The sequence below is a fragment of the Lutra lutra genome, chromosome 8, assembly GCF_902655055.1.
Source record: "Lutra lutra chromosome 8, mLutLut1.2, whole genome shotgun sequence".
NCBI lineage: Eukaryota > Metazoa > Chordata > Mammalia > Carnivora > Mustelidae > Lutra > Lutra lutra.
The window spans coordinates 123,362,586-123,389,847 of record NC_062285.1 but is presented as its reverse complement, the minus strand read 5'-3'; the positions used below and the strand labels follow the sequence as shown (position 1 = coordinate 123,389,847).

The 27,262-nt window shown below is 36.3% G+C and overlaps 1 protein-coding gene and 1 pseudogene across 1 annotated transcript in view; both read left to right on the top strand.

Moving 5' to 3' along the window:
* The window catches only part of BLTP3B (bridge-like lipid transfer protein family member 3B), a 105,231-nt gene that overhangs the window by 62,288 nt on the left and 15,681 nt on the right, over nucleotides 1-27,262 (top strand). The window contains 9 exon segments of the mRNA XM_047740838.1: nucleotides 1,345-1,486; nucleotides 5,907-6,100; nucleotides 7,738-9,236; nucleotides 9,410-9,585; nucleotides 15,534-15,673; nucleotides 16,365-16,515; nucleotides 19,771-19,871; nucleotides 19,873-20,025; nucleotides 20,373-20,481. Coding sequence (XP_047596794.1) covers nucleotides 1,345-1,486; nucleotides 5,907-6,100; nucleotides 7,738-9,236; nucleotides 9,410-9,585; nucleotides 15,534-15,673; nucleotides 16,365-16,515; nucleotides 19,771-19,871; nucleotides 19,873-20,025; nucleotides 20,373-20,481 — 2,665 coding nt within the window.
* On the top strand, nucleotides 21,048-23,509 carry LOC125106586 (T-complex protein 1 subunit zeta-like; annotated as a pseudogene).

The window sequence follows — 27,262 nt, the reverse complement described above, 5'->3', positions numbered from 1 at the left end:
AAGGGGCACATGCACGGCAATGTTCATAGCAACAGTGTCCACAATAGCCAAACGGTTGAAAGAGCCGAGATGTCTGTCGACAGATGAGAGGATAAAGAAGAGGTGGTGTATATATATAGTGGAATATTACTCAGCCATCAGAAAGGATGAATATTTATCAATTACATTGAGGTTAATGGAACTGGAGGGTATTATGCTGAGGGAAATAAGTCAGGAAAAGCCAATTACATGTTTTCACTCGCATGTGGAATAAGAAGTATATAAGAAATAGAGCAGGGGATCATAGGGGAAAGGAGGTAATACCGAATGGGAAGCGATCAGAGAGTGAGACAAACCATGAGAAACTTAACTCTAAGAAACAAACTGAGGATTGCTGGATGGGAAATGGATGGGGGGGATAGGTTATTAGGTGATGGGCATTAAGGAGGGCATGTGATGTGATGAGCACTGAGTGTTATACACAACTGATGGATTATTGAACTCTGCCTATGAAATTAATGGTGTACTATGTGTTGGCTAATTGAATTAAATTAAAAATGAGGTATAATTGACATCACATTAGTTTCAAGTGTGCAACATAATGTTTTGATGCATTTCACTATTTTTTTTTTTTAAAGATTTTATTTATTTGTCAGAGAGAGAGGAGAGCGAGCGAGCACAGGCAGACAGAATGGCAGGCAGAGGCAGAGGGAGAAGCAGGCTCCCCGCCAAACAAGGAGCCCGATGTGGGACTCGATCCCAGGACGCTGGGATCATGACCTGAGCCGAAGGCAGCTGCTTAACCAACTGAGCCACCCAGGCGTCCCGCATTTCACTATTTTTAAGTGTCACATTCACTGGCATATTTATTCACAGAGTTGTACAACCATCACCATATCATCACCATTATCTATCTCCATAATTTTTTTTATTATTCCAGCTTGAAACTCTGTATATGGCTACATTATTTTTCATAATAAATTTTTAATAATAAAGTATTAATGTAAATACACACCAGGGAAGCAGTCTGTTCTTATGGACCTGGATCTGTGTTCTGACTATTCCATTTACTTACTTCTGTTACAGAAATACTCTGATATTTTATGGCTCAAAATAAGTTCGCAAGGATGATTTTAAAGAGTTGATATGATAAGCCTTTAAAGAGGCTATAGTTTTTCAAATAGCTGATTGGTATTACCAAAAATAGTTTAACGTGAAGTTAAAAATATAATAAAGTTTGCATTGGAAACTAACAAATTATTTGAAGTAGTTTTAGGAGTTTGAAGTGATGTTCATGTGGCATAAATTGTTTGGAAAGGGCTTTACTCAGTGTACTTCAGTATGTTTAATTGTTTTTTTTTTCAGGTCTCTACAGCAGAACAATGTCGTTCTTCCCCTAAAAGTATGATTTCTTGCAATAAGAAATCCCTGTATCTTCCACAAGAAATGTCAGCTGTCTATATAGAATTCACAGAATATTACTATCCAGATGGAAAGGATTTTCCAAGTAAGAGAGTTTCCTGCTTTTTTATTACTTGTCCATTACTTAGCAAGTTGTTTTTTTTTTCCTAAGGTTTTGAGTTTTTGGTTTTTTTTTTTTTTTAAGATTTTATTTATTTATTTGACAGAAAGAGATTACAAGTAGTCAGAGAGGCAGGCAGGGAGAGAGGAGGAAGCAGGTTCCCCGCTGAGCAGAGAGCCCGATGGAGGGCTCTATCCCTGGACCCTGAGACCATGACCTGAGCTGAAGGCAGAGGCTTTAACCCACTGAGCCACCCAGGCGCCAAGGTTTTGAGTTTTATAAGTGTGAAGAAAGAAACGAAAGTCCGTTGTTCTTTACTTGTCTTTGTACTTAGTATATAACTGTAGTATAGCATTTTTTTTTAAAGGTTTTATTAGAGTGGGTGAGAGAGTGAAAAAGAGAGAACACAACTGGGGGAACAGCAGACTCCCTGCTGAGCAGGGAGCCCCACACAGGGCTTGACCCCAGAACCCTGAGATCATGACCTAAGTGGAAGGTAGAGGCTTAATAGACTGAGGCACCTGGGCGCCTGTATAGTATAGCATTTTTTACATATTCTGATTATTCATATTTTGTTCTCTTACTAGCTTACAGTATCCTTTTTTAAAAAATCTTCTTAAACAATATTTTATTTATTTGAGAGAGTGAGAGAGAGGGTGAAGGATCTCATGAGCAGGGGGGATGGGGCAGAGGGAGAGAAGTTGACTCCCCACTGAGAAAGGAGCCTGAGGCGAGGCAGGGTTTGAAGGACCAGAAGATCATGACCTGAGCTGAACGCAGACACTTAATCAACTGAGCCACCTGGTGCATGAGGTTATAGCATCCTTGATGTTGGGAATCATAGAACTCATGCTTCATTTTATCCCAGAGGTTTGACTCATTTCTTTACTTAATAGCTGTTAAATGAAAGAATTTAGCAAAGTTAGGTTATTTGCAGAATAAGGTCATTTTTTTCCCTTTAGTAAAATCCTATTTAAATTTCAGCTATATAAAACTCTGTATTTCTTTTTTTTTTTCCTCCCCCAAGATTGTATTTATCTGAGAGAGAGAGGGGAAGAGGGAGGAGAGAGATCACAAACATCGGGGAGAAGCAGACTCCCCACTGAGCAGGGAGCCGGATGGGGACTTGATCCTACTGGGATCACGATCTGAGCTGAAGACAGATGCTTAACTGACTGAGCCACCCAGGCACCCGAAACTCTATATTTCATTGAAAAATTAACAATGGAGTTATTCTTTTCGCTATAGAGAAGTTTTTTTTTTCTGTTTTTTTTTTTTGTTTGTTTGTTTGTTTTTTTTTGCACAGCTATATACTTTGGATAACCTTTGGCCCTTGTCTTTAGTTAGAAACAACTTAAGTTATGTGAATTTTTATTTGTAAGCTATTTGGGGGTCCTAAAGTTAAAATAATGATATGTTTGTATTCTTTGAATGGCAAATTTCTATACTATTGTCTCAGATCATCCAGGAATTCTGCAAACTAAAATTTGCCTTTGTTTATGTGATACCTTTTTGTTTAACTGTATAACCATTAATCCTCATTTGTGCCAAAGTTTTGGGATCTAATTTTTACCATCTTCATGCTTTTCAGCAGTCTTTTGTGTATTCTCATTTGTTTCTCTTTTCTACCTTCCTGACTAAAACAAGGAAGTTACGACATTTGCTCAGCACTTTAGTAGGATAGCACAGCTGAAACTCAAGCATGGGTCATAAATCAAAGTTCATTGTGTGTCTTCCCCCACTTCCCCAACTATATTACAGTGCCTTCCTAGGATATTTACAGCCATTTGTCTATAACTGGAAAATCCCATGGTTTCCAGCCCTCCTCACCTCTCACAAATAATTGTTTTCTTTAAGTAGTACAACCCTGAACTAGTAATTCTTCAGAGTTAAGACTAGTTTAAAGGATTTCTGATTTCTAATCTAGGCTTATTTATTTCGATCAGTTTTATTAACATGTGCCAAAGGAATATAATCTTATTTTATAATACATATATTTTTTCTGATCAAAATATAAAGTTCTTTCTCAGCAATTTAAACCATTAGCCCCATAGATTCTTAGGAGTGGAATTGCTAGGTTATATTTAACTGTGTTTAATTTAACTGTTCATTATTCAAAAGATTCAAGCATACACAAAAATAGAGTATGTTCATTCCTCGTGTACAAAGATCCATTTTCAGCCCTGATATTTCATCTCTTTGTTAAGCTACCCAACTTTAAAAATACATCACTTTTTAAATATTGTAAATGTAATATATTTTTAATGCCAAAAATAAAAAATTGCTCCCAAGGCTACAATTTAGAGATGACTTCTGCTAAAACATGAGTGTATGAATTTGTTAAGGCTGTCATAACAAAGTACCATAGGTTGGGGGATTTTTTTTTTTTTTAAGATTTTATTTTATTATTTATTTGACAGAGAGAGAGATCAGAAGCAGGCAGAGAAGCAGGCAGAGAAAGAAGGGAAACAGGCTCCCTGCTGAGCAGACAGCCCAATGCGGGGCTCGATCCCAGGACTCTGAGAACATGACCTGAGCCGAAGGCAGAGGCCTAACCCACTGAGCTACCCAGGCGCCCCAGTTGGGTGATTTAAACAAAAGAATGTATTTCCTCATAATTCTTGAGGCTAGAAGTTCTAGATCAAGTGTCAGCAAGGTCATTTCTTCAAAGACCTCTTCTTGGCTTATAGATTTCTGTCTTTTCACATGGTCTTTCCTCAGTGTGTTTCCTAATGCTGCTGATCATACTGGACTGGGCCCACCCATGTGAACTCATTTTTACTATGATTGCCTCTTTAAAAGTTCTGTCTCCAAATATAGTCATATTCTGAGATACCCTGAGTTAGAACTTTATTAGCATATCAATTTTGAGGGGACACAGTTCAGACCATAATGATAAGTATCGTGTTCCTAGTCCTGTTCTTAATATATGTGTTTCTTTTATATATTTTATTTTTATCCTGTCCTTTCCCCTTGATGATATGAGCATATTCCAGGTTTCTACAGGTTTATTTTACATACTTCTAATAACTGTATAATAGCCTATTTCACTAGTCCCCTGTTAGATACTGTGTGGATTTTTCTACTGCTTAGTACAGTAGATTTCTTTCTCTGTCCCAGATCTGCAGAGCCCAGGTTCTTCTTTCCTTTTTTACTGTAGCCTTGGGGACTACATTTACTCCCGAGTCCTCTCTGTAGATGTCATCTTTCAGTCTATACTTGAGAGGGCTTCTTCCTACCTTCTAGAGTGCAATGTGATCTCCTTAGCATCCTGCTGCCTTTCTATTTTCAAATACAATCACCTCCACATCCCAATTGGCTGTATCTGTTAGACTTGAATTGCAATTTTTCTGCCTCTCTGTCTGTCTTGAATAAAAAACCTACAGAATTTTCATTACTTTGTGCTTAGCATCATACACAAAATGTAGTTGGTGTTCAGTGAATCTTTGTTGAAAGAAAATGAAGGAATGAATGAATAAATGAATGAATGGAATGCCAAAAATGTCCTCTTCAGGACATAATTATAATGTTGTCTCTTTAGTAATATCCTATACCGTGGGCTTATTTTCCTAGATCATTATTGTCAAAAAGTTCTAGATATGCTTGCTGTTTGCTTTACTAAATGTAAGTAGGTCTGAATGTTTAGAATAAAAGATTTTTTTATAAATAAGAAATACTCTAAAATATAAAGATGCTCTGAAAATAATAATGACTTTTAGGGTATAAAAAAAGGATTTCAGGAAGTGATGTATACTATAATTGTGAATATTTATTTAATATAAGTAAGCACTAATACATTTATCCAACCCCTGAGCATTCTAATATGGGGGGGGGGGACTATGAAAAAGAGTATATTCTTTTTATTATTTACTAGCTACTTGAGTTTTTACTTTGCACCAAGCACTATTCTAGGGTTAGGATTAAGTGGAGAATAAAAGTACATGGCCTCTCAAGGAGATCTGCCTTGTTTACCACTTTCATAAGGTATTAGTCATTGGTTCTCTTATTTTAGAGGGTTTGGATTATATGCATATAGTAAAAGTCCTTACAGAACTATCTAATTAAGGACCACAACTTTGATGTGATACTTCATCAAGAAGGTAAGGTTTTTTGAAGTTTGCTTCTTGGTGACTGTAACATTAGGAAAAGAGATCTAAACAGTACTTCGTATTCATACAGATAGTTTAAGTAATATGTTTTCAGTTAGTGAAACATAGAAAAATCTTGTTTTATCTATCTAAAAATGTTTCCTATCATCTACTTGTCACTTTAGTTTTTTTAATAAAATTTCAAAACCTTATTAACTTAATTTAAAAAGAATAAATGTTGTTAAAAATGTTTTCTCTCAGGGAAGATTTAGACCACCTGTTCAGTAAAAATTTAAAAAAATTTTTTTTCTCCACAGTTCCATCTGCCAACCTTTATAGCCAACTGAATGCACTACAGTTTACCGTGGATGAAAGAAGTATTCTGTGGTTAAATCAATTTCTGTTGGATTTAAAACAGAGTCTTAATCAATTTATGGCTGTATACAAGTTGAATGGCAGTTCAAAATCTGATGAGCATGTTGATATTCGAGTTGATGGCTTAATGCTAAAGGTACCATATAAACAAGTGGCTGTAACAACAAAACCGTTTTTCTTTTCTTTTTTTTATTAAAGATTTATTTATTTACTTGAGAGAGAGGTGAGGGCAGCGGCAGAGAGAGTCTCAAGCTGACTTTGCACTGGGTGCAGAGCCCAGCGTGGGGCTTGAGCTCACGACCCTGAGGTTAGGACCTGAATTGAAACAAAGAGTTTGATGCTTAATGGACTGTGCCACCCACGCACCCCACAAAACTGTTTTTAGAGAAGTTAATAGCTTTAGAATTTCCAGGATTTAAGATGGGTGCTCAAATATAAATCGACTTTCTTGTAATCTTAATTTTGATTTTGAAATTTCAGTTTTAATTTTGATTTTCATTTTAAAAAGCTTTAAGAGACTGTTTTCCCCCTTCTTTCTTCTTTTATTTTATTTTGTCACTGCTTATCCATTTGGAGGTAAGCTGAAATAAAATTTAAATCAGTGATTTTTTTTCCCTACTTCTTACCAGACTGGATAAAATTTTTCTTTCAAAAGTGGTAATTAATATAATGAAACTAGTAAGTTAGATCTGTGTTTAATTTTTTCACAGTTATTCTGTTACTGATATCCAAAGTTAATAGAAAGTTGCTTTGTATTACAGCCAAGTAGTTGATAATCTGATTCCCATGGATATCTCAATTCTACAGGAGGGAAGTTTTTTTTAAATAAAAGAGCTAGTATAGTGTAGTAAAGAGGATAAGACTTGGACATGGATGAAACTGAAATTTCTAGTTGTGTTGCTTGTACTCTATATTTCTATACCTTTAATTTCTTCTCTTAAAGATATATTTCTATACCTTTAATTTCCTTCTTAAAATGAGGTTATGAATAAAACTCATACATCACAGAAATGTTTTAAAGATCTTTTCAAAGATCTTACTGTATTCAATATAAAAAACACATTTTTAACATTTACAGTTTTACTATGAGAAAGTTATGTAATGATCTTTATACTCTCTCAGTTTGTACAGTTTTAAAATCAGTCCCCTTGAACTCTTTGATGTGAATATTTTGAGGACTGAGGTTAATTATTTCTGAAAAATTATTTTAGCAAATAGTTTGGCCTATCCTTTTAAGTTTATTTTCTTAATAGTTTCATCCCAAAAGAAGTCATTCTAATGACATCTGTCCAGTCATTCTATTTACCCATCCAGTCATCCTCCAAATCTCTTGGATTTAAAATAACCTAAGAAAAAGTTCCTTTTTCCAAACTTAGCACTTATATACTTAGTGTATAGTAAGCTTTTAGTAATACTTATTTAATTTAGTTTCATTTTTTTGTTTTAACAACAAAAAATTTTGTTTGGTTTTGTGATATGTTGTATGCAAATATGCATGTATGTTATATTCACTATTCATTATTTATGGGGGGGCGGTTTAGGTTTTGTTTTTTTTTTTTGTTTGTTTTTTTTGTCTTAGTGGTTAATCAGTTAAGTCCCTTTTACTTGCTTTAATAAAAATACCTGGCGGGAGAATTAATACTTTATGTCTGGAGGAAAGTCGTATTTTGAGGGGAAACACCCAAAAGAAGGCCTGAGCTAAATTATGTTTGTGATGATTTTATCTTCAAGACATATATATGGATTTGTAAGTTAATGTTTTTTCTCTTACAGTTTGTCATTCCTTCTGAAATGAAATCTGAATGTCATCAAGATCAACCACATGCAGTTTCTATTCAGAGTTCTGAAATGATTGCCACAAATACAAGGCATTGTCCAAATTGTCGACATTCTGATCTAGAAGCTTTATTTCAAGACTTTAAAGATTGTGATTTTTTTAGTAAAGCAAATACCAGCTTCCCCAAATCTGATGACAATTTTAATCTTTTGCACCCAATCTTCCAGAGACATGCCCATGAACAAGATACTAAAATGCATGAAGTTTATAAAGGAAATATTACTCCTAAGTTGAATAAACACACTCTTAAAACTTCTGCTGCCACAGATGTTTGGGCTGTGTACTTTTCTCAATTTTGGATTGATTATGAAGGGACAAAGAGTGGAAAAGGGCGGCCAGTAAATTTTGTAGACTCTTTCCCTCTTTCCATCTGGATTTGCCAACCAACAAGGTATGCAGTGTCACAAAAAGAGCTACAGTCATGTAATCAGGTATCTCTAAATACATCACAGAGTGAATCTAGTGATCTGACTGGCCGACTGAAGCGGAAAAAGCTCTTGAAAGAGTATTATAGTACAGAATCTGAGCCCTTGACAAATGGTAGTCAGAAACCTTCTGATACATTTTTAAGATTTACCTCTTCATCGTCAGATGCAGATGTTCACGTCCTGGTTCACATTCATAGACATGTCAGTATGCAGATCAATCACTACCAGTATCTGCTCTTGCTTTTCCTCCATGAGTCCCTTATTCTGCTTTTGGAGAACTTAAGGAAAGATGTAGAAGCTGTGACGGGCACTCCTGCTAGTCAGGCATCCATTTGTATTGGAATTTTACTTAAAAGTGCAGAAGTGGCTCTTTTGCTACATCCAGTGGATCAAGGAAATACTCTCAAGTCTCCTGTTGCTGAAAGTGTGAGCCCAACAGTTCCTGACTGTTTGCCTACTGAAAATGGAGAACTTTTGTCTTCAAAAAGGAAACAAGTTAGTAGTGGTGTAAATCAAATTAGAAGTGTAACTGTTAATCACATGTCGGACAACAGATCTATGAGTGTTGACCTGAGCCATGTGCCTTTGAAGGATCCTTTGCTTTTTAAATCAGCTAGTGATACAAATCTGCAAAAAGGTATTTCTTTTCCGGATTGTTTATCAGATAAAAATTTAGGGAAGATAAGTGAAGATGAAAGTAGTGGAATTATCTGTAAAAGTGGATCAGGAGAAATTGGATCAGAAACAAGTGACAGAAAGGATTCCTCTTATACAGGTTCAAATGGTGTCTTAAGCCACAGAGAAGATTCAAATTTGCTTTCCTTTGATAATGATGGTAATCAAAACATACTTTCAAACAGTTTAAGTAGTGGAGGACATGAAACCATAGAGTCAGTCTTTAAAGCGGAAGATTTGCTTCCAGAAACAGCTTCACTCTCTCAGAACCTAGAAATCAATCAAGAAGAAGCACCCACTGTTAGAACATTTACATCTCAGTCATCTTTAAGGTAACAACATACTTTTGGAATTTGGGGGATTTTTCGTTTTCTATCCATATGTTTGTGGTGGGAGACATATTTTGTTTTTGGACAGAAAACCTCATGATAAAATAAGGCATTGCTAGAGTTAACACCTAAAAAATAGGTTTTATGTGATGTTTTTCTAATAATTTTGTTAACAGTGGAAAGTCTAAGGACCGTATCCCACCCAGCGTGGCTCCGCTCTGTGTTTCTTATAAGAACATGAAGAGAAGCTCCTCACAGATTTCATTAGATACCATTTCACTTGACAGTATGATATTGGAAGAACAGTTGTTGGAAAGTGATGGAAGTGATACTCATATATTTTTGGAAAAAGGTAAAGCAATACAAGTTTAAGAATTCATAATAAATATACAAATCTTAGAAGTGATGTTTAAGTATTTTTAATTCTATCCAATAATAAATTATACCCCCAAAAAACTTATTTTATTTACACACATACATACCTATATACTACAAAGAGTATTATACCTTTCTTTTTTATTTATATATATATATATTTTTTTAATAATAAATTCTCTACTCACCTTTTTTTTTTAAATTTTTATTTAACAGACAGAGATCACAGGTGGGCAGAGAGAGAGAGGCAGAGAGAGAGGAAGGGAAGCAGGCTCCCAGCCAAGCAGAGAGCCCGATGCGGAGCTCGATCCCAGGACCCTGGGATCATGACCTGAGCCTAAGGCAGAGGCTTAACCCACTGAGCCACCCAGGCGCCCCTGTACTTAACTTTCTAATGGTTGTTCTGTTGCTTCTTTTTTATGGCCACATCCAGCAGTTATTTGTATATAGTCATTTAGAGCATAAAGCAAACCACGTGAATGCTATTAGCTTCTTGTCATAGAGACTCCTTTATGTGAAATTTTGGTCAGATGGGCTTAATTTGCTTGATGAATTCTCAATTATGTTCATCCTGTGACTGGAATTTTTCTGGACTGGATCTGCTCATCTCCATAACAAGTATTCTGTCACGATTATGAATGATGGAACAACATGATTCCTCCATTTTACTCAGAGGCAACTAATGCCCCAGTAAAGACCACTAGGAATGACTGAGAAAGTATTAAGTGTATTCCCATCACTAAGACATTGGGGCCTTTGTGAACAGGAATGAAAGGATGGACCACAGCTAGAGATTAATTGCTAGATACTGAAGTAGAAGAGACCATAGGTAAATACAAATTACTTTGTGAATGAAGGATAGTAAGCCTGCTATTGATGATGTTGAAAACAGCTTAGGGTAAGGAAAGGCTCATAGGTTCACAAACTGAAACTTACAAAAATTAGTATACAGTCAGGAAGAAATAGGGGCAGTTTTTGAAATCAGCTAGATGGACCCAAGAGCCTAAACTTTTAACCAACCAGTATGTTATACTAGATCCCCAGACTTTGGAAATGATTACCATATGTGTATAAGAGGTACTGACAAGGGTCATAGAACTCTATTCTAGATTCACAGATAGCTCTGTCGCCTAGCTCCCCAGTCTCCTTTATGGTTTAAAATCCTACCTTAGCAGATTTCTGCTTTATGATCAAAATATACTTTAAAAAGAGTATTCCTATAGAAAATATCCCTAACTGTTCTCAGAAAGCATCAGTGGTTTCCTTATTATTTCTAAAAATTAAATAACAAAAGGGACTACCACTCAATGTAGAAAGCATGGAAAATATATACAGACAACTACAATTTGGAAAATAAGATAACCCAAAGTTACCGCAATTGGAAATACCATCATTTATTCTATGACTCTGTGTATATATTCATACACGTATGTATTTGGTGTCATGCTATATATATATGATTTTTTAACATGCCTTTTTATCACTTTCATCATTTTCTAATACCATTTAAACTCCTTTGAAAATATTTTTTTTATTTTTTTTATTTTTTTAAGATTTTATTTATTTATTTGAGAGAGAGACAGTGAGAGAGAGCATGAGCGAGGAGAAGGTCAGAGAGAGAAGCAGACTCCCCATGGAGCTGGGAGCCCGATGCGGGACTCGATCCCGGGACTCCCAGGATCATGACCTGAGCCGAAGGCAGTCGTCCAACCAACTGAGCCACCCAGGCGTCCCAGAAAATATTTTTTTTTTTAAATATTTTATTTATTTAATTGACAGAGATCACAGGTAGGCAGAGAGGCAGGCAGAGAGAGAGGAAGGGAAGCAGGCTCCCTGCTGAGCAGAGAGCCTGATTCGGGGCTCGATCCCAGGACCCTGGGATCATGACCTGAGCTGAAGGCAGAGGCTTTAACCCACTGAGCCAGCCAGGCGCCCCTGAAAATATTTTTAAAGTCTATATCAAATTGACTTGAAAATGTACGATGACTTCTTTTTTAAAGATTTTATTTATTTATTTATTGAGAGAGCGTGCACATGAGCAGTAGGAGGGGCAAAAGGAAAAGGAGAAGCAGAAACAGAGAATCCCAAGCAGGCTCTAGCCCCAGCATGCAGCCCAGCGTGGGGCTCCAGGCAGGCTTGATCTCATGACCCTGAGATCATGACCCCAGCCAAAATGAAGAGTCAGGTATCTAACTACCTGAGCCACTGTAGTACCCCTATACCATGAGCTTTTAATAATTTCCCTGATCCCTGATGATTTTCTTTATGTCAGAGGAATTGATTTACATTAGGAAAAGACTCTTGTTTTTTTGTGTTCTTTGTTTTAGTTTATAAGAAATACATGTAAAAATATGTAAATACTTTCTCATTATAAAGAAATCAGTTATGGGGTGCCTGGGTGGCTCAGTGGGTTAAAGCCTCTGCCTTTGGCCCAGGTCATGATCCCAGGGTCCTGGGATCGAGCCCCGCATGGGGCTCTCCCCTTGGCAGGGAGCCTGCTTCCTTTCCCGTCTCTCTCTGCCTGCCTCTCTGCCTACTTGTGATCTCTGTCTGTCAAATAAATAAATAAAATCTTAAAAAAAAAAAAAAATCCGTTATTATGGAAATATCTGAAATAAAAATTGAAAGTATCACTTTAATACCACCCTACTCTGCCCGTGATACTGTTCCCCACTCTAGAAATAACTGTTATCAACTTTTTGTATATATATTAACAGACGGTTTTCTATGTGTTTTTGTATACATATTTGTATGTTTATATATGTACACATAACACATGTGTGTGTAGATATGCATGTGTATACATGTTTTTTAATATATATACATATTTATGAACAAACATGTAGTGGGACTGCCTTCCCACCATAGGCTCCTAACTATCTTCCCATTTCTGTTCTTGTCAACTTATAATTCATTCTTTGTTCTGTAGGCACAAACTCTTAAGAATGTAATTATCACAGTGCCTGACTAACGCAGTCTAAACCACGTGACTGTGGATCTCCGAGTCGTGAGTTCAAGCCCCACGTTGGGTGTAGAGCTTACTTCAGACAGACAAACAAACAAACAAACAAAAATGTAAATACTATCACATTCATCCCCATTTTAATTCTGATAACTTCTCACTGCTTTAAGGCATTTAGTTTAAAAACCTTAACATTACTGACAATGCTTTGCGTGATACGGCCCCAGCTTAACTGGTTCTGCTGTTCACCCGTGTGTTTGTTATACTTCAGGTGTACTATAGTACACTTTACTCCTTTAAATTCACTCTTCAGTTTCTTCACTATGACAAACTTTTTTCTACCTCAGGGTCTTTGTACCTGTGCCTAGAATGCTCTTTTTCACTTTAGTTTATATAGTGTTTCATCAGGGAAGCCTTCTTACCCTCTAAGAGCCCTCCGTGAAATGGGAATTGTATGTATATGTATTTTCCCTGGCTTTAAACATTGTTTTCTTTCAGTAAATGATTTATTGAGCACCAACTGTGTTTCCAGGCACTGAGTTAGAAGCTGAATGTGTAGTCATAAATGCGGTTGACCCTTGAACAACATGTGTTTGAACTGCGCAGGTCTACCTATATGTGGATTTTTTTTTTTTTTGTCAATAAATTCAGCACAGTTCTGGGGCACCTGGGTGGCTCAGTGGGTTAAAGCCTCTGCCTTCGGCCGAGGTCATGATCCCAGGGTCCTGGGATCGAGCCCCACATCGGGCTCTCTGCTCAGCAGAGAGCCTGCTTCCCCTCCTTCTCTCTCTACCTGCCTCTCTCCCTGCTTGTGATCTCTGTCAAATAAATAAATAAAAATTAAAAAAAAAATTCAGCACAGTTCTCTAAATGTATATTCCTTGTGATTTTTTAAATAATGTTTCTTTTCTCTAGCTTTTTTTAATTGTAAGAATACAGTATAATATATATATAACATGTGACATAGGTTAATTGGCTGTTTATAATTTATAATAAATTTATAATTAAGATTTCAGTCAATAGTAGGCTATTAGTAATTAAGTTTTTGGAGAGTCAGAAGTTATATGTGGATTTTTGACTGCATGGGAGGTCAGCACCCCTAGCAGTCACACAGTTCAAGGGTTAACTATATAATAATTTAAAAACTGAGGCTATGTCATGACTTGTACTTTATTTTATTTATTTATTTATTTTAATATTTTTTTAATTTTTTTATAAATATATAATGTATTATTAGCCCCAGGGGTATAGGTCTGTGAATTGCCAGGTTTACACACTTTACAGCACTCACCATAGCATATACCCTCCCCAATGTCCATAACCCCACCACCTCTCCCTACCCCCCTCCCCCCGGCCACCCTCAGTTTGTTTTGTGAGATTAAGAGTCTCTTATGGTTTGTCTCCCTCCCGATCCCATCTTGTTTCATTTATTCTTTTCCTACCCTCCAGACCCCCCACGTTGCCTCTCCACTTCCTCATATCAGGGAGATCATATGATAGTTGCCTTTCTCTGATTGGCTTATTTCGCTAAGACTTGCACTTTTCCAATGCACTTTTTGTAGTAATTCATTTTTATGGTGTTTTTTTTTTTTTTTTAAGTATTGGTCTGTGATGGGCACAGAATTTTTTTAAGATTGTCTTTGACCACAGAGTTTGAGAAATAATGAGATACAGCACACTGAGAAATTAAGGCAGGTAGGTAAGAATGGAGGATGATCACATTGGTAGTAGTGGCATTTAACTTCATGTAGATGATAATTAGAAGTTATTGTAGGCTACTGAAAGGGGAAATGAAGTGGTTAAACTGGGACTGTTCAAAATAGGATGGCCTATGGAGGCAAAAGCTGGCTGACTAGGAACCTGCTACTCTAGCACTCTGCCAGCAATGAGGAAGCAGTGGTCAGTGTTTTAGATTTCTTTTCATACTAAGTCTAGGGCTTTAGTATCTCTAACATTTTATTGTGGACCTTATTTCTTAATATTTGCTAGCTAATCAGAGTTTAATTTTTCTTTGCCTATCATTTTTTTTTTAAAGATTTTATTTATCTTGCCATTTGCGACGACATGGATGGAACTAGAGGGTATCATGCTTAGCGAAATAAGTCAATCGGAGAAAGACAACTATCATATGATCTCCCTGATATGAGGGAGAGGAGATGCAACATGGGGGGTCGAGGGGGTAAGAGAAGAGTAAATGAAACAAGATGGGATTGGGAGGGAGACAAACCATAAGTGACTCTTAATCTCACAAAACAAACTGAGGGTTGATGGGGGAGGGGGGTTGGGAGGGGGGTGGGATTATGGACACTGGGGAGGGTATGTGCTATGGTGAGTGCTGTGAAGTGTGTAAACCTGGTGATTCACAGACCTGTACCCCTGGGGATAAAAATATATTATATGTTTATAAAAAATAAAATTAATAAAAAAAAATAAATATTTTATTTATCTATTTGCCAGAGAGTGAGTGAACACAAGCAGGGAGGAGCAAGGAGCCCAACAGGCAGAGAGAGAGGGAGAAGCAGGTTCCCCGCTGATCAGAGAGCCCGACTCGGGGCTCAGTCCCAGGATCCTGAGATCAGGACCTGGCCGCAGGCAGAGGCTTAACCCACGGAGCCACCCAGGTGCCCCACCTATTATCTTTTTTTTTTTTTTAGATTTTATTTATTTGACAACGGAGATCACAAGTAGGCAGAGAAGCAGGCAGAGAGAAAGGAGGAAGCAGGATCCCTGCTGAGCAGAAAGCCTGATGCGGGGCTCCATCCCAAGACCTTGGGATCATGACCTGAGCCAAAGGCAGAGGCCTTAACCCACTGAGCCACCCAAGCGCCCCCGCCTATTATCTTTCAAATAAGCCTTTGCTTGAGAAAGAGTTGAAGGGATGCCCCATATTGATTAGATAAATGTAACATATTTGGATCATGTGTAAAACTGATTTTAATTTGTTAGTTTCTTTATTACTTTAGGTATTAAGAAGAACATGACTACAAATTACCAGAGCCTTGCAGAGAATGCAAATGCTAGTGCAAATCTACAGAATTTTGGTGAAACCTCTCCAGATGCCATCAGTACAAATTCAGAGGGTGCTCAAGAAAATCAAGACCTGGTAATCATTTCAGAGAGATTTTGTGAAGAGAAATGCCAGCCACAAGGCTGATTTACCTTTATTTCATATTTAATATGGGCATATTTCAAGGCATTAATATCTAAAGTGAATTGCCATAGTAGTAGTATATCACTTTGCTCTTTCCACTCTTGAAGCTGCTTCCTTCCTTCTTATTGAATTGTTTTTCTCTGAATTTCACTTCTCTAAATCTGTTTTTCTTGCACTCTGAGGAGGGAATTTCTGTCTTTTTCCATCTTTTATTTTTTGACCTTTATTATTGTTCCATTTAAATACATTTTGGAAAACAAGTTTGATGGTTGATAGTAGTCAGTCCTTATGAGGAACTTTCCACAAAAGAAGTATGTTACTGATTTAAGCCCTTCCCACCTAGTGAAATGTTCTTACAGATGACTTAGAAAATATGTTCAGCCTTCAGTGAAAATAATTTCATACAGAAATGTCATATAATTTAATCTTTGTGACCTAAAAAATTCTCTTTTGACTGAATAGGAAGAAAGGAAGCTGAAGTTTGTCACTATAATGTATAACCATGTTTTCTTGGTCAAAAGTATATTTTCTGTTATATTAGGTCACAATTTTGTTTTAGAGGTTATAGTAGTTTCCTGTGTCATTTCTTAAATTTTGTTTGAATTGCTTGGTATGCTAATATTATTTATGCAATCATTATTAGATGTCAGTTGTGGTGTTTAAAATTACTGGTGTTAATGGGGAAATTGACATCCGAGGGGAAGATATGGAAATCTGTCTTCAAGTGGACCAAGTGACACCAGATCAGTTAGGCAATATCAGTCTTCGGCATTACCTGTGTAATCGTCCAGTAGGTAAGACTTTAATGTGATTTAAACTTTTTTTGTTTTTCATATATATGTTTCCTTAGCAGTTTTATCTTTGGTATAAATGAATTCAAGGAAAATTACATTTGTTTATAATAATGTAAGAGATTTCTTTTAGATTATTTTCATAAAGTATTTTGCTTGTTATTAGAAATATGTGTTAAAGATGTATTCTCTAACTTCTTTTTGTTTGGTTAAGTGTCATCTTTTTTGGTCTTCTCATTCTTTGATATAATAGGTTTAAGAAAACTGAGCTCTTTTCTATATGAAAAGATTAAGATAATCCTAGAATGTCAAACTTAGTTCTATGCTGGAATAAATGTCAGTTTTTATATTCCATTACCTTGCTTATAAGCAAACATTTCCTGAATCTAGCATGATACTTGGTGTTTTGAAAAATCATGTATCATGTTCTTATGATCCTTCGTTCCAAGATCAGCACATTCACTTGGACAAAAAGAATTGTGAACAACAAAACATGCAGTGTATGAAGAGGAAACCGCATAAAACCTTCCTTTTTTCAAAGTTTATATGGAGTTATCACTCATTGTTTTCGGTCATTCGAAGAAACTGATTTATTAGAATAGTTCTCCTAAGCATTTGAAATGATAATTTTCAATTTTTTAAGTCTTTAAAAAGTCACTGAGCTGTAATATTTTTCTTTGCTATATATACAGAATGCTAAATCTGATACATAACATGTTGAAATACATAGTCCTGCATGATATAAGTATGCTATCACCTCACATCTGGGAATTGCAGGTAAATGTGCCATTTGTCTTTAAACCCGCATCATAGAAAAAATTGTCTCCTGGCTTTTTTCTATGTATAGGCCTTGCAGTTTACAAGTATCTGTTAAAAAATTGCAAGAATTTTGTACTAGAAGTATAAATCCCAATAGCATGTAAAATAGAGGAAGCTAAATATATAACTGGAAAGGTTTCATAGTGGACAAAAGAAATTTCAAAACCTAGACTCTGTTCTATTCCCAACCCAAACACTCTTCAAATTGTGCACTCTTAAAATTATGTCCAGTTGCTCAGTTGTTTTTGCTTATTTTTATGGGTCACTTAGTACCATGTCTTTTTAGTTTGTTTTGTGTTGTTCCTTACTGAAGAAATCATTTTGAAATGCCTAGTATGTATGGGTTGTATAGTCAATGCTAATGCCTGTTTTTCTCAACTGTCTCAGTTGGCTGTTATAGATAAACTAAAAACAAAAAAGAAGAAAACAAAGGAAAAGAAAGGAGCAAAGGAAAATGGGGTAAAAGGAAAGGGAGAAAAAAATAGTTTAGTTTGAACATTTCACACAATAAGCCATATGAACAAGGATTTATGTCTGCTGTTACTCTGACATGACCAATTAAAATTGCAAAGTTGTTTTTGCTTTAGTTTTGGGTTTTCTATAATGTGTGGATTTTGGAGTTCTTTAATAGGAAGACCTTTATGTAATAGTTTCATGGCATAAAAGGTAGAAGAGAGGAATGAGTTTTGACAAAGATCTCTGCTCCAAGTAAATACTGTTTTTGTTTGAAATTATTTCTGGCTCTCAGGTCCTTAGAGTGAGTGGGTATCTCTCTTTCTCTCTCTCTATATACAGATAGTAGATAAGTAGATAAAAGCCAGAACAAAATCACATTTACCAAGTTGTTCCTGATCGCTCTTATTATTAAATAGACAAATTAATTAACTCTTGTTTGTCTTGATAGAGAAAAGAACACTAACCATTATCAATTTGTGGCTGTTTTACCTTTTATTTTTTTTTTTTTTTAAATCTGAGTTCTTAATTGTTAAAAAAATTCTTTCAAGTTTTATTTGAACTCTTTCTTGTATCCATATTATTTATTTATTTTGAATGTTCATCTCTAGTACTAACATTGATTAAACATCATTCTGTACCTGAAATAAAGTTACAAAAACAACTCTCCATTATGGGTTGTGTGTGGAGATCTGTCCTTGGTACATAAATATAAGTATATTTATTTTCTTACATCCCCTTCCCTTCACAAATATGTTTACATTTGTTACATTTGACTTCTCTAAGACTGAAGTATTCACATCCATGCTGAGGGAAAATAAACATCTCCCCATCATGAATTTAATTAGTAGGGTCTTCTTAAGACCACTGAGACTGATAAATTCGATACTTCAGTAACTGAAACAGTTTCACTTTTCCAGAACATTTAGTTTGTTTTTAACTCATGGGGCTCTGTGAATTGTGGAACTGATCATATTTTTCTCTTTGCTGCTAGAAAGTTCATTTTTGATTCACCTGTGGCACAGAAAAGTAAATAATGTGTTTAGAGTTATTAATCTTGCTATCCATCCATTTCTCTTTATCCTTTTCCATTGCTTACTTATTTTTTATATAATTATGCCATAAACTTGTTGCCTCCTGTTCTTTTGGAGCTAGGTATTATAAAATAAACAAAATACTTAACTATGAGGGTCCGTTCACTTAAGTGGTTTGCATTGAAAACTTTTGTTTTTTAAAATCAGATCTTCTATGGGTGCTATATTGAAATTTTAAAATTTGTTTTTGAATTCAGTGTTTTATCTCTGTAAGCCACCTCAGATTCTTTTTCGGAATAAGGCCAAGGCATATTTATATAAATATAAATTCGTGTATATATATATGTGTGCGTGTGTGTGTGTGTGTGTGTGTATTTGCTATATATTTATATATATCCTTTGCTACAATTTCAGTTTTAAAATTGTCTTCTAGTAGAGGCATTTTAATGAGGTCGTGTCTATTTACTGTTCTAATTATTTAAGGACCTAATTTTAATGAGAAAAATGTAAAACCTCAGACTTTTGTTACTTCTTGAGAGATGGCTTAAGAATCACTCTAAATGCCATCATTTTTTCTTTATTACAGTTGTCCATTATCTTATAGATGTGTAGATAGGTATATACTAAGATGGATTGTAAGTCTCTTAGGTATGCATCATAGCAGATTTATATCATGGCATATGTTTGCATGGTACCAAAGAAATAGAATATATAGACAAGTCAACATTACTTCAGTGGAAGGTCATCTATAAAAATTGAAGTTAGGGTTGTGTATGGTATACTGTACATGTACTGTAAATATCACTTAAATGAAAGGTAAATATTAAAACTTTAAGATATTATTGCTTCGACATTATACAATATGACAATAGTGTCTTAATGACAAATAATTGAGAGTGACACTTTTGAATAGTGCTATAAGTTATAATTTTTATGTGTTCTTTTTCTGTAGGTTCAGATCATAAATCTGTAATTCATTCCAAATCCTCTCCTGAGATTACTCTGAGATTTGAGAGTGGGCCTGGTGCTGTAATACACTCTTTGCTTGCAGAAAAAAAATGGATTTCTGCAATGCCATATAGAAAACTTTAGCACTGAGTTTTTTACATCTTCTCTTACTAATATTCAACATTTTTTGGAAGATGAAACTGTTGCAACAGTGATGCCAATGAAGATACAAGTTTCTAACACAAAAATTAATTTAAAAGTATGTTAATAAGTATTTTTATGTTTTCATGTTGTAAATGTTTACTTTGCTTACCTGGACTTTGATTCATGTCCAGGAATATGTCATCTCTACAGTATATACTCTACTAGCATTTATTGAAATGCATTTGTGCATTTGTAGTCTTTGTGGGGGAATGATGAAGAGATCCTTCTTAGAAATTAGAAAAACATAGAAATAGAATAGGCAGTTTTTCACTATCAAGTGAAGCATATAAAGATTAATTTCTAACTCATTAAAAGTATTGACTGAAGTAACATTTGTTAAGGAAATGATTAATTTTATCATTTACTTCACTAACAATGTGCTGATGTTTCTCCTTTCTGTAGGACGACAGTCCTCGTAGTAGTACAATATCCCTTGAACCAGCTCCTGTAACCGTTCATATTGACCATCTTGTGGTGGAGAGAAATGATGATGGCTCTTTTCATATCAGAGGTATATATATGAAAAACATTGTAATTGAATTCCTGCTGAAATTTAAAATTAAATAATTTATATGCTGATTGTTTACTTATAGTTCCTGTTTATAAATGTATACAAATGTGGAGAAATCTTCCAAAAGAGTGCTGAAATTAGAATAGATCCCTGAGGCAATAGGGTGAACAATGTTGGCACTTCTTTTTGGGACCCTTTCCTGTGCTTCTACCAAATAGCAGACTTCAGGGAGGTTTTCACTTAAACATGGAGGATAGATTTTGCTGCTGCCAGGCCCCACGAAGGGAATGATTGTGTTATATCCTTTTGACAAAATTTGGTATCTCTCACCCCAGCAGCACAACCTCTCCCTCCCACCCAATCACTGCCCGTCAACTATGGCACATCAAAAAAAAACAACCGTAGTCAAGAAAATGGGTTAAGCATACATCCAACAGTACTCAAACATTTGATGAGTGTAAACAGGCAGTAGTCATGTTTGTTGTTGTTGTTGTTTTAAAGATTTTATTTATTCACTTGACAGAGAGACACAGCAAGAGAGGGAACACAAGCAGGGGGAGTGAGAGACGGAAGCAGGTTCCCTGCCAAGCAGGGATGCTCATGCAGGGCTCAATCCCAGGACCCCAGGACCACGATCCAAGCCAAAGGCAGACACTTAACAATTGAACCACCCAGGCACCCCAGTAGTCATGATTGTAAGCAAGAAATATACTCTAGCTAATTGAATAGAAAAGGAGTTTTATAAAGACTATTGGAATGGAATAGAATTAAGAAACTAGAAATAAACTCTCACATTTATAATTAACTGATTTTTGACAGTGGCGCCAAGACAATTCAATGTGGGAAAGAATAGCCTTTTCCACAAATGGTGCTAAAACTACATGATATACATATGATTGAAGCTAGACCTCTTCCTTATATCATCCACAAAAATGTACTCTTTGTGGATCAGAAATCTTAAAGTAAGAGATAAACCTATATAAAACTCTTAAAAGAAGACATAAGAATAAATCTTAATGGCCCTGGCTTAGGAAGCCTTCTCAGATACCACACCAAAAGCATAAATAATAAAAGAAAAGTGTAGATGAATTGGACTTCATCAGAATTTAAAACTTTTATGTCTCAAATGATACTATCAGGAACATGAAAAGATAGCCCACAGGATGGAAGAAATATTTATGTCATATATCTGGTAAGGGCCTGGTATCCAGACTGTATAAAGAACTCTTCTAACGCAAAACTAGAAAAGATAAGGAGATGTTTTGGGGTACTCTGCATGCCGGATCTTATCCTCTTCTGTGCTGATTAGCTGTGGTGGCTCTGAAGACTGAACCCCATGACCGAGGTGGCCTGAGCCCAGAAAGCCATGGTGGTCAACATCACTGTGGCCCAGAGTCTGCAGGATGTGCTGAGGACCAACTTGGGGTCTAATGGCACCATGAAGATGCTCGTTTCTGGTGCTGGAGACATTAAGCTTATTAAAGATGGCAGTGTGCTGTTTTATGAAATGCAAATTCAACACCCAGCAGCCTCCTCAATAGTCAAAGTAGTAACAGCCCAGGATGACATAACTGGTGATGGTTATACTTCCAGTGTCCTGATCATTGGAGGGCTACTGAAATAGGTGGATCTCCACATTTCTGAAAGTCTTCATCCCAGGATAATAATAGAAGAATATGAAGCTGTAAAGGAAAAGGTACTTCAGTTTTTGGAAAAGTCAAAGTAAGCAAAGAAATGGACAGGGAAATACTTAGAGATGTGGCCAGAACATCTCTACATACTAAAGTGCATGCTGAATTTGCTGATGTCTTAACAGAGGCTGAGGTGGACTCCATTTTGGCCTTAAAAAACAGATGAACCTATTGACCTCTTCATATTTGAGATCATGGAGGTGAACATAAATCTGAGACTAATACAAGCTTAAACGAGGTATTGTTTTGGACCATGGGGTGTGGCATCCTGATATGAAAAAAGTAGAAAATGCATACATCCTCATACACAGTGTGTCATTAGAATATGAAAAAATAAAAGTGAATTCTAGCTTTTTTTTTTTTACAAGCATGCAGAAGAGAGAAGCTTGTAAAAGCTGAAAGAAACTTCATTGAAGATCGAGTTAAAAAAATTATAGAAATGGAAAAGGAAGTCTGAGTGATTCAGATAAAGGATTTTTGTTATTAATCAAAAGGGAATTGACCCCTTTTCCTTAGAAGCTATTGCCCAAAAAAGCATAGTAGCTCTGTGTAGACCTAAAAGGAGGAATATGGAAAGGCTGAGTCTCACTTGTGGTGGAGTAGCTCTAAATTCTTTTAATGACCTAAATCTTGATTGTTTGGGACATGCAGGACTTGTCTATTAGTATACATTGGAGAATAGAAATATAACAATCCTCAGTCTTTCACTGAGGTCTGTCACTGTTGGTCAAAGGGTCAAATAAGCACACACTCACTCAGAGCAAAGATGCAATAGGAGACGGTTTGAGGGCTATTAAAAATGCTATTGATGATGGCTGTCTAGTTCCAGGTACTGTGCAGTGAAGTAGTAATGACAAACACAAGCCAGATTAAATATAAGTCCAGTGTAAAGAGCAAGGCCCAACTTGGGAGTTCAAGCATTTGCTGATGCACTGCTCATTATTCCCAAGGTTCTTGCTCAGAACTCTGGTTTGGACCTTCGGGAAATGTTAAAGTTCAGAATCAGGTAGACTTGTGGGTGTGAACTTGAACACAGGTGAGCCAATGGTAGCAGCCGAAGTAGGCATATGGGGTAACTATTTTGTAAAGAGACAGCTTCTTTGCTTCTGCACTGTGATTGCCAGCAACATTCTCCTGACTAATGAGATCATGCAGACTGGAATGTCTTCTCTAAAATGTTGATTCGAAGCTCCCCTTGTCTCATATGAATCATAAAGACCCTACACAGTGATCCTAAGAATATAGCTGTGGAATTGTTCCAAGCTTCAAGTGATTTTCTTTCTTCTTTTTCTTTTTTAAGATTTTTAAAAATTTATTTGAGAGAGAGTAAAAGCAAGGTGAGGGGCAGAGGGTGAAGCAGACTCCATGCTGAGCAGGGAGCCCAATGAGAGCTTGATCCTGGGACTCCAGGATCATGACCTGAGCTGAAGGCAGCTGCTGAACCAGCTGAGCCATCCAGGTGCCCCTCAAATGATTTTCAAAAGTATTTTCTTTTCCCATGTGAGAAAAAGGGAATGCTAACACTCAAATTCTGAAGTTCTGAAATTATAATTAGTTTGTATTTTTTATATTGCACTGCAGTGTACACACATTAAGCAGGCCCTTTTTACCCAGTAAACAGGATGTTTTGCTTTAGCTTCAGTGATAAAAAAAAAATACCTGTTAGATGAGTATATGTTATCTACATTGTTATTAATTGTTCCTTGAAAAACAAATGAACAGAAACTGAAAAAGATAAATAGCCCAATTTTAAAATAGGCAAAGAGGGGCACCTGGGTGGCTCAGTGGGTTAAAGCCTCTGCCTTCGGCTCAGGTCGTGATCCCAGGGTCCTGGGATTGAGCCCCACATCGGGCTCTCTGCTCTGCAGGGAGCCTGCTTCCTCCTCTCTCTCTCTCTCTCTCTCTGCCTGCCTCTCTGTCTGCTTATGATCTCTGTCTGTCAAATAAATAAAATAAAATAAAATAAAATAAAATAGGCAAAGATTTGAACAGATAATTCTCTGATGAATATGTAAAAATGGCTGGCTAAAAGCACATGAAAAAATGCTTGACATCATTAGCCATTATAGAAATGTAAATCAAAACCACAATGAGATAACACTTCAAACCCACTAAGATGACTAATCAGAAAGATGATAACAAGTGGTGGGAGGATGTGCAGAAATTGGAACCCTCCTACATTGCTGGGCTTGTAAAATGGTGTGGGTGCTTGGGAAATAATTTGGCAGTAACTTAGAAAGTTAAACCATTACTTATGACCCAGCAATTCCACTCAAGAGAAGTAAAAACAGAGGTCCACTCAAAAACTCGTACACAAATGTTGATGTTGACAAGGACAGTATTCATAATAAATAGCCCAGAAGTAGAAACAACCCAAGTATCATGCTATGAATGGACAAGGAAAATATGATATATACATATAATGGATTATTTGTTCAGCAATAAAAAGAATAAAGTACTAATACATGTTACAGCATGGAAGCTTTGAAAACATTTTGCTAAATGAAGGAAGCCATTCATGAAAGACCACAGATTATATGATTCCATTTACATGAAATACCCAGAGGAGGCAAATCTGTAAAGACAGAAAGTAAGTTAGTGGTTGCCTAGGGCTTGTGGGTAGGATGGAAAGGAATGGGGAGAGACTACTAATAGGTACGGTGGATTTTCAGGGTGATGAAAATGTTCTGGCCACCTGGGGGGTTCAGTTGTCTGCCTTTGGCTCAGGTTGTGATCTCAGAATCTTGGGATCTATCCCTGTGTTGGGCTCCCTGCTTAGCAGGAAGTCTGCTCCTTCTGTCCCTCTCCCTGCTTGTTCACTCTCTCTCTCTCTCTCAAATAAATAAATAAATCTTTAAAAAAAAAAAAGTTCTTAAATTGATCATGGTGATGGTGTTACTGTTGGTGAGCATACTAAAAACGTATGGGTCACGCACTCTAACTGGATAAATGGGCCATATGAATTATTTTTAACAAAGCTCTTAATATATATTTTAGAATCATGAGAGATCTGGGGAAACAGGCTCACGGTTTATCTTCCAGATCCATGCCCCCAAACCACTGTACAGTGTGATCTGGTGTGACGGGAAACAGTGCTGCCCAACACTGGACAGTTGGTTTTACGTTTTGCATTACTGTCACTATTTTTGAGTAAATTCAGCTTTACTGCAGGTGCTACAGCCAGCAGTTTTTGAGCTTTTTTACTTAGGAACTTGACCCTGCCTCTTCTGTTACTGCTGCTGTCCCCAGAAAAAGTTTTCTTCTTTTCCTTCTTTAGTATCTTAGGGAAATCTAGGGTGAGTACAATTTGATTGGCAGTAGTTGGGTCACGTACATGGAAAGGATCTGGACATTTTGGTAGCATTTTCTAACATTTATTGAAGGAAGCAGATTTTACTGCCCAAAAAACTCAAAGTATAAAATTCTTCAAATACAGCAAGGGATTCTGATGTTAGATGGCTGAAATGACAAAATGCCTACTTCAAAAATCAGTAAGAGACAAAAAATAAATGAGTAATACAGTTGATGCTAAAGGAAAGTGGAGAGTTTTACAGATACATGATAGGATTTTGAGTTCATTAAATAAGAACAAGCTCTATGGAAAATAACCAGTTAGAATTGTCTTGTCTTTGAAATAAAAAAGTAATAGCTCACCTGAAACCCATCAGCTCTATCTCTAAGAGATAACCAGAGTTGGACCTTTCCCACCATCTATAACACTAGCACTTTCAAATCTGCTTGAATTACTATAATTAATTCCTAAGTTGTGTGCCTTCTGCCTCTGTTTCCCTACACTATTGTCCACTCATCAACCAGAGTGCCATTTTAAAAATGTAATTTATATCAAATAACTTCCCAGCTAATGACCCTCCACTGGATTCCTTTTTCAAGCCAATTAAAATTACCAAGGTCCTTCCTGGGGCTTATGAAGTCCGGCATGATGTTGTTCTTTGCTTTTTTCTGTCCTTATTTCCTGCTGTTCTCCCTCTTTGCATCATTCACTCTGGCCTCCTGTCAGAGGCATACTCCTATCTCGGCATTTTTATTTGCTACTGCTTTTGCTTGGAATTCACTTTCCTCAAATATCCCCATGCCTCGATTCATTACTTTTAGCAAGTCTCTGATCAAATCTCCCCTTTTAGAGATTCTCGTCCATCCATCCTTCTCCCATCCTCAACAGCTCCTTTTCTTCCTAACCCTGCTTTATTATTCTCAGTAAATGCTTAGAACCTTTTGATATACTATATTCTTTCTTATTTATTGAGTGGAATGTAAGTTATATGAGAGCAGGAATTCATTTGGTACATTGGTATCCCTATTTGCTAAAATACTGTCTTACCTAGTAGATCTATAAAAAACATACTTGTTTAATGACTGGGCTAACTTCATGCTCATGGAAATGTTCTATAATCTATAATGAAGTGGCTGTTGAGCACTTGAAATGCGTCCAGTACCACTAAGGAACTAGATTTGAATTTTATTTAATATTTATTCAATTTAAATCTTATTTTTTTTTTAAGATTTATTTATTATTTTTTTTTTTTTGACAGACAGAGATCACAAGTAGGCAGAGGCAGGCAGAGAGAGAGAGAGAGAGAGGAGAAAGCAGGCTTCCCGCTGAGCAGAGAGCCTGATGCGGGGCTCAATCCCAGGACCCTGGGATCATGACCTGAGCCAAAGGCAGAGGCTTTAACCCACTGAGCCACCCAGGTGCCCTCAATTTAAATTTTAATAGTCACATGTTGTCAAATGGTTGCTGTTTGGATAGCACCGATATAGAAGACTGAACAAAATATATTCTAAAAAAGGGGGAGAGCAAAAACAAAATTTAAAAGTATGGTAAAAACACTGAGATAACCATTAAGAAAGACAAAGAATAGGGAAAGAGTGAAAGGAAAGTAGAGATGCAAAGGGGCTCCAGAGTCTATTGTTCTAGCAAAACACTGTTCAGTGTGCCATGGGAACAGAGAAAGAAGTCTAGGGGAAAGGAATCTGTAAAGATGCTGAGGTGTATGGTTAGGGTGGGAGGGCATTTAGTAGGAGAAACATAGCTTTTTTTTTTCCCTTAAGGATGTACTTATTTATTTATA